General features: G+C 42.7%; 1 protein-coding gene across 1 annotated transcript; it reads left to right on the top strand.

Annotated features, from left to right (window-relative positions):
* The first annotated feature begins 3,784 nt into the window (after positions 1–3,784).
* LOC149336396 (uncharacterized) lies at positions 3,785–11,856 on the top strand. Its single transcript, XM_089552866.1, has 2 exons — positions 3,785–6,349; positions 7,470–11,856. The coding sequence occupies exons 1-2, from the start codon at positions 6,190–6,192 to the stop codon at positions 7,886–7,888; spliced, it is 579 nt and encodes a 192-aa protein (XP_089408992.1). The 5' UTR covers positions 3,785–6,189; the 3' UTR covers positions 7,889–11,856.
* Positions 11,857–12,098: the final 242 nt, after the last annotated feature.

Raw genomic sequence — 12,098 nt, 5'->3', positions numbered from 1 at the left:
GGATCTGCACTCACAGAAAATTTCGCTCATCGCCCGAAAGTTGCCAGCGCGATTGGCCAATAGCAGCTAATCCGGCAGCGTACGTCACTACCGGGCCTCTTGCCGGGCCTCTCAGCCTCTTGCTTCACCACCGATTCGTCGTTGTCGCTACGCTGTGCCCCACGTTCACGGCAAACTAGATTCGCACGAAGCTTTCGCTTTGTCTGAACTTGCCTCAACGACAAAATTTTAGCGATAAACCAACCCAGATTTTCAGACTGCTTCTGTGTTTGCAGTGCTGCTAGGCTTAGCGAGTATGCGTCGTTGACGTCAGAAAGCGCGCGAGGTTCAAACAGGTGTGCGCCCCACGTTCAGGCAACATGGCGGCGCCCGTGACAATGACATGCAATGACAAAGCTGTAAACACATTTTATTTTGCATTTTTCTGCCCAAAATTTTAATCCTTGCAAATAATGTGACTCTTGTTATAGGCACAAACAGCTTTGCGGTGTATTATGCCAGCAACACTGATTGTCCTCTCCATTTCACGTTTGCGTCTGTTTCGCATTGTCGCAACGCATGGAGCTTGGCCAGTGGGCGACGCAGCGACAGCCAGCCGTCGTCGTCGCGTCGCTTACTTTTTCGCATACATGGAGCTCAGTCTTGTACAGTCTTTGCCAAAAGTAACCAGGCTGCATGGTTTACTTCTCAGTCATATATTAAAGCTTTAACGCTAGCCCTCAAGCTCTAAATCTCTGTATGGCAAGGAGAACACCTGTCCCCACCTTCAGAGAACTTTTTTGATCTTTAGGGAAGCCGTGAGGGCTCTACTATACAATTGAGAAGCAAATTATGCAGCCTGGTTACTTTTTGCATAGACTACATGCCAAGTTTTAAAAGGGCAGGCATAAGGATGAATTAAAAATTTAGGGCCGATTGCCATGCACTTTTGGTATGTATCACTGTAGTAAAAAAGTTAGATTGTTGGAAGCGTAATAGCTATTGCCGTGAGCCCAGCCGTTCTTTCAGTGAACACTGAAATAAATTGAGGATGATGCACCAAACTGTGCAAAGCCAACTACCTTCAGAGACTGATATGTAACTTGGATTAGGGAACAGGGGCAAGTTAATAACCTAGCAGAATTTTAAAGGAAAATATTGACATTATTGGGACTAGCAATGCAGTGAAAGGTTAATTGGTTCTCTAACTTTTCAGATTTTTTTTCAAAGTGTCTATAGCTGCTTTCACAAAGTCAGTGATGCTGGCTGCAATTCATACTCTTTCGTCTGGAGAGAATGGCAGGATCATTTCATGTCCAAAAAAAAAAATCAATTGCTTTTTGAAAACGAGAAATAAAGATGCACGGCGCAAAGTTCTATGGCGTGCCTATGAAGTACTCTCTGGTGTTGTCACTTATTTATTTTACACATTGGAATGTTTTATTACAGGACACTGTAGCCGAGCTTTCTTTGCAGAAACAGCTTCAGGTGATAAGGAAAATATTTAATGGAGGAATAATGCCGCATATCTATGAGCGTGGAAGTGTGCAGCGTGAATGAATACCTAAAGTACTTGAGCATCTTCATGTTGATTTTTGGTAAATAGGGAGTTCAAATATACACACACGAATTTTCAGACCGCTTTGTATAGTAAAATATAATGTGTGTCTGAAAGGGTTACGGCAATGGAATGGATACCATGACAAAGACAAGAGCCAAACGTGCCTGGAAGTTGAGCGGAGAGATGCTATCGGGAAGTTTACTGACATAGGTTGGCTGCAACTGGCTCAGGTCGAGGATAATTGGAGCCCATTGGGAAGAGCCTTTGTCCTGCAACATTCCTAATGAGGACAGTGACTGCTGTGAACATTTTGTGTTTTGTTTGTTTCAGGCTTGTACCTGAATTCCCCAGGAAACTGTGCAGTCACACCTAACATTTGCTCTGGAATCGAGTAGTGTTGAAATCATGGCCTTTGCATGTTGTGCTGAGAGAGTGCAAAGAATACACGAGATAGGTGAAGCAGAAGCTGCTGGAAAGCAGTGCCGAGTTTTCTTCTATTTAAGGGGGGACGAGGTTCTTAAAGCTAACTTTTTTATTTATGGCTAGAATCTCATGAAATTTTGCACACAGATGCATTTTTTTCTTCTGATTCCAAATATGGTTGGTTTAGGTTTATGGGGTTTAACGTCCCAAAGCGACTAAGGCTATGAGAGACGCCGGAAATTTCGACCACCTGGGGTTCTTTAACGTGCACTGACATCGCACAGTACACGGGCCTCTAGAATTTCTCCTCCAAAGAAATTCCAGCCGCCGCGGCCGGGATCGAACCCGCGTCTTTCGGGTCAGCAGCCGAGCACCATAACCACTGAGCCACCGCGGCGGCCTGATTCCAAATATGCAATCATAATTGAGCTGGTGGTCCTAGATCTTACGAAGTCCAGAATGTAATTAGGTAATTTCTTACGCAGCTTTAATGAACTTTCTCATTGCAATTTGTTGCCTTTATTTACATGAATTGATAGCCAGAGAGTTTTCATAGCCGATGACATTCTTCGTTTTTCTCTAAAGGCATGTCACCCTGACATACTATGTCGAGAGTAAGAGGTCACACTATTTTACACGGCAACTCATTAAGCTAATTGTAAATTGCTATTTATACGTGGCCTAAACAAAAAATGTAAGAATGTCATCGGGTATGGGAATTTGCTGGCTGTCAATTCATGTAATGAAAAGCAACAAAATGCATTGAGAAAGTTCATTAAAGCTGCGTAAGAAATTACCTAATTACACTCTAGAATTTAAGATAACTTTTGATCTAAGACCATAAGCTCAATTATGACTACATTTTTGAAATCAGAAGAGAAAAACGCATCTGTCTGCAAAATTTCATGACATTCTAGCCACAAATAAAAAGGTCTGTTTTAAGACCCTCGTCCCCCTTAAAGCGTCTAGTGCTAGACTCTTAATGCTCATATTGAAATGCAAGTGCTCAGTGCATCGATGTGTGAAAGTGTTTTATTTGTTGCTTTTGCTAGCTTTGTGAGCTCCTTTACAGGCTGCAAAAGGTGCTTTTCAATGCTTACTGTTATGTTCACTGCGCTTTCATTCTCTGTTAGGGAGGGAATATTCTCGTTCTGTTTGGAAATTTAAATTTCACATGATCATTTACAAATGTGTCTCGGGCTCGTATTCTGGAGGGCTCACTTTGGTTCGTACCTATTGGTTTGGTTAGGTTTATGGGGTTTAACGTCCCAAAGCGACTCAGGCTATGAGAGACGCCGTACTGAGGGGCTCCGGAAATTTCGACCGCCTGGGGTTCTTTAACGTGCACTCACATCGCACAGTACACGGGCCTCTAGAATTTCTCCTCCAAAGAAATTCTGCTGCCGCGGCCGGGACCGAACCCGCGTTTTTTGGGTCAGCAGCCGAGCACCATAACCACTGAGCCACCGTGGCGGCTGGTTCATACCTATTGGTTGACTCCCCAGATCCTACAGAGGTGATAGGTGTGGGATGACAGATGATCCTTCTTTGCTGTTATATTATCTCAGCTAAAACTGCAATTGCCATTGAGTAAAGAATTGGGACACGAAGTGAATACTACAAGAACGATTGATACGAGTCCAGTGCATACGACCCATCACAGTGGTTCAGTGGTTAGTGCAGTTGGCTACTTAGCCAGGGAACCCAGGTTTAATCCCTTCCGCAGTGGCTGCATTTTGATTGGGGCAAAAGGCGTCTATGTGCTGTGCGATGTTAGCGCACATTAAAGAACCTCAGGTGGCCTCAATTAATCTGGAGCCCTCCGCTACTGTGTCCCTCATAGGTGTCAATTTGGCACATTAAAACCTCACAATTTACAATTTACAGTGATTTGATTTTTATTGAAACACACGGTCATCTGCACTTAATTTTTTAAGGCAATGGGAGCTTCTATGCAACTAACATGTTCCGAGACAGCAGTGTTGGCATGTTTTTTTCTCGTTGAAGCAAAGGAATGTGCTCAGCTTAATCCAGGCCTATTGAGACATGTCCACTTAGAGGACACTTCCAGAATACAGCCTCTGAATGTAAACATTGTTTGATTTCCTTAATTCCAAGCATTTACATAGTATGCGTCATGTTTAAGGTAGCAGATGTGCATTTAGGCCGATTACACTGTGTAGAGCAAATTTTCAGCACCATGTCCCTGATTTTTAATAAATGTCGCATGTGTGTTACTTTTGTGCATGGAACATTTCATGCTTTGTGATGTGCTTCCAAGTAAATGACAGAATTTTAATGCTTTACTGTGGTTAGACATTTTACAATGCAGACAGTGCACATTGAAATGCTTTTTTTTTTTTTCACAGCATGCAATGTATTTACTCATTGTACCTCATGGTGCAATAATGTATACTTGTGTACTTGCTGAAATCTTCACACAATTGTATGTGTGCTAGCAGCAGCTTGTATGGGAAGGTGATTCCACTCTTGTGATGTATTTGGCAAAAATGACTGTTAAAAAATGCGTAGTTTTGCAAAAAAAAGAATTCTGTATTTTTGAGAAAAGTCTATCCAAGGTGAACTAGTTTGCGATGATACGCGAGTGGTGGCAGTTCGAGCCTCGCTTTCATGACAGTTATACGCCCAGTTCAGTTATAATTAGAACGTATGAAGCGGAGAGAGTTGTTCTGTGTCGTTTTAATGAAAACTTGAAAAGAATTTGGCTTGGTGCTGTAATAAGGAAGCATTGTCTTTGTATTGAATGAGCATTTTGTGAAGCAGTATTTCAGTGATGGAAGTGCTTGCAAGAATTCACAGTGAAGATACCTAACATTCAATGAATGTTATGCGTTAAATGTGAATAGCCTACTGCAGGCTGGTTGTGTCTGATTGCTTCCAGTACCATGGCTACTGCAAAGGACTGTGTGCACGTGCAGTTGAGACTTGAGACCGGTCCGTTGCAGTTTCTTGTTAGGTGGAACGATGTTATCGGTAGTCTGATAGGTGAGCTTGGCTGCTTTGATAGAATGCGGCCTATTTCAGCGATGGCACTTTTGCACTTACGATGGTAGAAATTTTGTGGAGCAGCCCATTCTACTTGCATAATGTTTTAAATTCATACGCCAACAGATAAATTTCTAGCTCAGTTGTTTGTAGCAATGCGCTTGTTTGTTTGAAGCGGAAGACTGGCTGTTAATGTCTTCAAGACACGGGGCTTTTACGCTGCTCTTCCATTCCTGTCATCCCTGCATTATTTCACAGTCAGTCTTATATGTTCATTCATTTCTTGTGTGCTTATTTGCCAGTGCTAACTTAGTGTGCGCGACATAATAGTAACCCGATATTCTTGTGGCACTATGCCTTTATATTTAATAGCTCTGATTTCTGCCTTTGTTCTTCATTTTTTATTTACACTTTTTGATAAACTTTTATATTGCCCTCAACTAATGCTTTGACTATATTTAGCAGACACTTTGACGATATATACCGACCTGTTAATTTGATTTGCATTTGGTTTTGCTCCATTATTTTGTTGCTTATTTTCTGAGTTGCTCATTCTCTCTTTTTATAGGTATGCTTGCAGATGAGACTTCTGAATGACAAAACCCTTATGATGTGAGGCGAAATGTATTATATGTTCCCCATTTTCTTCTTTCATACGACAAAACACTGACCATAGAGTGCATAGTGTGTAAAATTTAGAATGTGATATTTCCGCATGAGCATAATTTCAAGCAAAAAGACTGTGTTTTTCTTGACTTACTGAGCTCAGCTAGTGCTGTGTCTACTAGTGTCGTAATGGACATGAGTAGTGTAAGAGCATCTTCGGTGTTCATTTACTCATCTCCTGAAAGGCAGTGCTAACATCCGCCATTGCAAAAGAGGTACGCACCTCATATGTGGGTAAGCGTATGTTGTCTTTCATGGTGCAGGCTTGGATGCCACGCGTCATGACCACGACTTGCCGCTCGCAGAAAACACGCCGGGCAAAGGGCAAGTTCTACACTGCCCCGTGTGCAGCTACTTCACGCCTTTCAGTGGCAACATGAAGATGCACCTGAGGACGCACACTGGCGAGCGACCCTTCCAGTGCAGCTACTGCGGCAAGAGATTCAGGCAGACCGGACACCTGAAAAAACACATCCGCATCCACACCGGCGAGAAACAGTTCCAGTGTCAGCTGTGCCCCATGGCTTTCACCCAGAAGGCAAGCTTAGTGAGACATGTGCCAACACACGCCAGCAAAAGATGAATTGGGTTTAACTTTTGCTCAGGAGCACTTGCTCATGAGTATACCTCCTGTAGGACAACGAAATGAAGAGGAATGCAAGGAGAGACATTGCTTCATGAAACATTCATCAACGACATGTGTCAGCAACTTGTGTCAGTATCTTTGGACCATGCTGCCTTGTGTCTTTGTCTTGTGCCTTACAGTAGCTTGTCCTAGGCCTATGCTATCTTGTGTACAAATGCAAGCCATGAAGCGAGTTTCTACATGGCGTAACATGTAGCCTGTACTTCAGCTTCCATGCACACGCAACAAAATGGAAGAGCATTGTAATTAGATGGAATATTCGTGTGTTCACAGTGTTCACATTTGAGCACATTTAAATTTTTTCATAGTGTACAAGATAGTTGGCCTACTTGTATGTTGTAGCTTGGGTTGAAACAATATTGGCTTGTGTTTTTTATGCTGAAATCTTATAACTGCAAACAACTCGAAATTGCCTGTGGTGGCCTATGAAAATAGTATCTTAGTGAGCCAGAGGTGTAAGCACTGGTGTCATCTGTGGTTGTTTGGAACCAGTAGGCCCTGGAGTTGGTGTTCTTATGCAATCGAAGGCAGCACGGCTATTGCTGTAGCTCAAATATCTTTGCCTTCATTTGCCCCTATTTTGTTACATTGTTTTCCTGTATTTTTTTCTCTGGCCTTTGTTCAGTGTTTTGAATACACATAGGTGACTGTCAAACTTGGCTTCACTTTCAGGTTTCATAACCTACTCTTGGTTGCATATTTTCACTTCATTATCCTGTGAGTGCATATAGCGACAGTGTCCTAACGATGTGAGATAAAGGTATTTGATATCTCTGTGACAATCACTGATCACAAAGCCTATAACGAATCGCATATAGAGACTGACATGTGCAGTTGACCTCATGGCTAGTCTGAAAGCAGAAAACCAATCATGATTGTTTTTTAGGCTTTGACTTAGTTTTTAGTTTTTGCGTAAGCGAGCATTGTGGTGGGTGTGGGTGGTATACCAGATCATTAATAAGCCTTTGAAGATGGAGCCTCTACCCCAAGAAAAAATCTGCAGACAAGGAGCGTGACAGGACTGCATCTTCCTGGTGCTAGTTTTTCGAGCCTTGCCTAGCAGTGCATTTGCAGTGTACTTCAGCGGCACTTACTGATTTATCTCTTGAGGGCAAAGTTACCTTCCAGTGTTACTGAGAGGTCTAAGCCTCATTTCTGAGTGAACGTGCACCACTTTTAACGGTGCAGGTTGGACTGCCGTACATGACGAGTGTGACCTGGCACTCGGAGATGGAAGCCCCGGCACAGGGGAGGAGCTGTTGCGCTGCACTGTGTGCGACTACACCACAACTCAGAACCGCATGGAGCGTCACTGGAGGACGCACATGAGCGAACAACGCCCGTACAAGTGCAGCTACTGTGGCAAGGGCTTTGTGGGGAAGTCCCACCTGGTGACGCACGTTCGCATCCACACAGGCGAGAAGCCGTTCAGGTGCAACCGATGTTCTATGGCCTTCACGCAGAAGGTAACCCTCGTTGAGCACATGCGAACGCACACGGGGGAAAGACCGTTCCAGTGCCGCTTCTGCCCCAAGGCATTTGCTCGCAAGACGAATATGAAGTCCCACGAAAAGAGGCGCCATGCGGCGAGGATCACTCTTCTGTAGACTGCTGAAATCTTGTGCCAACGTTCGGCAGTGCTGCTTTTGTGTACCACCGCTTTGTTGTTGTCTGATATGCTTTAGAGCACGCTATTCGACAATGATCGCATGGTGTAATTTGCCCTGTAGTGGTGCCTATGTTATCTGGACAAGGTTTTCTCAATGTTTCTTTGTAGCATCATTACACAGGAACCATGGAGAGCATAATGAATGGAAGAAAGAGGCATGTTGTTGAATGTGCTATGGGAGGAGACAGTGGGGGAGTGGAGTGACAACTACATGCGTTTTGTGAGAGTACTAGTTTAGAATGCTTCAATGAAGAGACAGGATAAAAGAACAGCTGGTACTCTCGCCAGCTGATAGTGGCAGTGGAGCATGTAGACCGAGATGAATCACAGGTGTGCTTGTGGTGTCGCAGATCGAGCAGATATGTGCCTGTACTTTGTGACTAATTATTGCAGCCTTATTGAGAATGATGCAGAAAGGAGGGACCACTTGCTAAATGTTGCTTTATTGACAACTGTGACAAAATAATTCTTTCCTTTCTGCTCAAAGGTATCATATCCGACTGGTTCCCATTGGTACATAAGCGTTCATGGTCACATTGCATCTTTGATAGTGATGTGGCATTTTGCTGGGTTACTGTAGCTTTATTGCCGCACCAAGCTGCAATGTCTAAGATGGTCCTCTTTTAATGGGAGAGCGTTGGTACCTCCAATGTTGGAAAAAATTGACAAGTGTCAGTGGCGTCGGTGGCATTGGCGACCGTTTGAAGCCTTGAAGCCGGAGCGGCTGGAGTAACCGGCAGTTCCGGCAACCTAGGTGGGCCACCAAGGTCATGTGACCTTTTGGCGTCATTACGATTGTGAGCAATCGTGAGGATGATTGTGAGCAAACTGCGCACCGTGGTAGGTGGCAGTTAAATTAATGATTGTTCGTGAGAGGTTGCTCGGGAGGAGCAGCCTAGGTCTCGCGAGCCCCACAGGTGGCAGCACCTGCCGTTGCAGGGCAGTGGCGCATCGCTTAACTGCTGCACCACTACATCAGGAGTGGTATGAGGACTCCCAGTGATCTGTGAATGCAAAGTTGACAGTTACCAATTTCACATATATGGGCATCACCCCATTAAAGCTATCGGGTCATACCCTTAAGGCGGAGTTTAAGTACCCCCCCCCCCCCCCCCCCCCCCAGTTTTTTCATGCGGATAATGAAAAACCAGAAATAGATCTCTAATGGGAAAGGCTGATTTTGGAAGTTTTCTAACAGCTTTTGCTTGTCCACCCATTTACTATGTGCATATGTGTGCTCTCACATCATACTCGATTAAAACTCCATGCTGCCTACATTGCTGAGAGAAGTTATACACGGCTGCTATAAATGTGAAAGCACTGACCTGTCCTAATCACATAGAAAGCCACAAGAAATGCAGAGTGCCCTTTGACACTGGTTTGTTGTGTGTGTGTGTGTGTGTGTGTGTGTGTGTGTGTGTGTGTGTGTGTGTGCGTGCGTGCGTGTGTGCGTGCGTGCGTGCTTCACTTTTGTGACTGCTGCTTTGCGTATTTGGTCATGTAGACCTTGATCTTGATGTAGTCGCAGCTGCTATTTTCTTTGTCTTCTCTTGTTGAAGTCCTGGGGCATTCCTTCATGCTTTTGTGTTGTTCATGGCGGCAGGTTGCATTATGTGTTTCTGATGAATGAACAATAGGTGACTTAGTAACAGATGTGGTTCCTATTTCCTTTGTGATGATATTTTTGAATACCTGTGCATGTACACAATGGAATATTTTCATTTATTTGCATTGTTTTCTTTTTCATGAATTTTCACTGCATTTGCCGGCAAGCTGTATTTTGCCTCATGGGAACACCTTGCAGAATTGCGTGCATGCAACATTCTATTTATTTCACGCACCCCATTTTCTTGGGATTGCTTTATTCTGAAAAAGGAGAAAACAATGCTAAGTGTTGAATTGGTAAAGATGCATACTGGTAAAACAGCGCAAAAATAGAGCGCTCCTCCTGTGTCTACCTTTCTGCTTGTCCCTCTTTTTTTTTTTTACTCTGTTTAACCAGTGTTAATAAAAGAGTGCTGAGGCTTTTTTTTTTTTCACCGCTGTTGCAGCTAGAGACTTTTACATGCAATAACAGTTCAGTATATCTGCCTGCATTCTGTCAGATATGCATAGAGGGCAGCCACACATTTTTGTGATTAGGTGATTTGTGCATGTTAGATTAAAATATTCCTGCATGGTACAGGACCGCAGGTGGTTGAAATCAATCTGAAGCCCTCAGCTACTGCGAGCCTCTTAACCTTTGGTGTACCTTGTGCATATAAAAACCTGTCAATTTAGTAGTGCCACTATGATCTTATTACCAGTCATTAGTGGTGTAAAGAAACAGTAAAACACAAAATGTATTACTTGTCTCTAGCATGACATTTGTTTTGGTGCATCTGTATAGTGTTTGTTGTGGTTTGTTAAACTGTTTCAGCGCTAAATGTTTTTTTTATTGTTTTCAGTACAGTTTATGCTGGCTTTTGCATGGCAACCTCATACAGCATAAGCATAGTTTAATGTTAGCTTAACAAGTGGTGCCTATGCAACAGGCTTTGTCATGTATACTTCTAGTTTGAGTTCTAGTAAACACAGTGCTGACACATCTGATCTAAGCATTCGATTGCATTTTTGAATCAATCAAAGGTATTAAGGTTTTTTGGCAAAGCTGATTTTTTAATGTTACATTTTATGTGCAGAAGCTAACGAAATTTATTTACCTTCTTATGTTATGGCACATTTCGAAGCAGTTACTCACTTTTCACAAGTGATTTGAATTGTTGGTAGCCGATGAGCAATTTTTTGGATCTGATTGACCTCTATTGTCGATCCCCGGGTATTGCAGACTTAGCGAAATGTACTGCCAATGCCATGGTTAAGAGCGCATCTCACTGGCAAAGTAACTAGCTGGTATTGTCCCGTTTTTGAGTCTGTATATTGGCCTGTTGCTCTTCGCCGTTATACGTTCCATCCTAGGCTTGATCTGAGCATGCCTTGACTGCTGCTAGTGATGTCATGTCAGGTCTTTCACGCAGATTAATCTCTACCTTCTCTGGTTCTTAATGTAGCATAGCGTGCCAGAGCAGTGTGCCTTGGGGGAACCTTAGGAATCAGACCGATCATGTGCTGTGACGTCACTATAACTGTACTATAACTATTTCTTTATTAAAAATGTCTTTACTATAAATGAAGAAAAAAATGTACAGTCCTGTATGGAAGGCAAAATAGGGTTACAGTCGGTTTACTTTAGTATGCCCGTATCTTTACCGAATATGAGTTGAGTACTATGCCTGTATTTTTGCTGTGTGTGTGTTTAGCATTGCTAAGTTCTACTGTATATTGAATAAACTAGCAAATAAACTAACATTTTTTTCCTTTTTGCTTGATATTATGTACTGCTGTAACACAGAGATATTTGTTGGGCTGCTTGTTTATTTAACATGATAAAGTAGAAACAAAAGGCACACACTGGGGTTGTTGATCAAATACTTTTTGTGGATGACTCGGTGCACAGGATGCTTGTTTTCTCATTTGGATTCTTTATTTTAACGACTTACCACTGCGACACACACTTGTTTATGCCATTTTAATGCGATCAATCATCGTCAGTGATGCTTGTACTTTACTTTGCTGCTCTTCTGTGTTTCTTTTAGTGGTTATCTGGCTTTATTACTATCTTAGCTTTATTTACTTACCTTCTCAGGAGCTTATTGTCAGACTGTTTTATGAGGTAAACATACAGAGAGGACAAATTAAATATGTCCTTTTGCTATAACATAAGAAGTGTATTATGTCTACCTCATTTTGAGCAAGCAATACACTGACCAAAAGTGATTTAATGGTGCATAGTGTATTGAGCTTTGATCAGGTTGATATTTCAGTCGGACTGTCTTGATCATGAGCTATAGTTACCCAAGTGGCTGCCGTGACATCTGTGCGACCCCTGAAATACCTCTCATTCTGAAACTTTTTATTTATTTGTTAATTGTTTCATTTTTGATGCATGCCTGCTAGCTAGTGAAGAGTGTAAACCTATAACAAGAGTATGTTTACCATTGCTTAGTGTGCATGCTCAAAGGCATTAGGAGGTCTTTTTGTGTCGCTAGTTGGCAGATACTTGATATACAGAGTGTGAAATTCAGACACTCGCGGTAAACAATCCATGG

Source organism: Amblyomma mixtum, chromosome 7 (assembly GCF_055824585.1).
Source record: "Amblyomma mixtum isolate Tamu chromosome 7, ASM5582458v1, whole genome shotgun sequence".
Taxonomy (NCBI): Eukaryota; Metazoa; Arthropoda; class Arachnida; order Ixodida; family Ixodidae; genus Amblyomma; species Amblyomma mixtum.
Note: the sequence above shows the minus strand (reverse complement) of the source record. Positions and strands in the feature narration are given on the sequence as shown.

What these genes read in the sequence shown, in the direction of transcription:
- LOC149336396 (XM_089552866.1), top strand. Translation starts at nt 6,190, where the DNA reads ATGTGCCAACACACGCCAGCAAAAGATGAATTGGGTTTAACTTTTGCT. An exon ending in GACATGTGTCAGCAACTTGT is followed by an intron (nt 6,350 to 7,469) that starts GTCAGTATCTTT and finishes TTAACGGTGCAG; the next exon opens with GTTGGACTGCCGTACATGAC.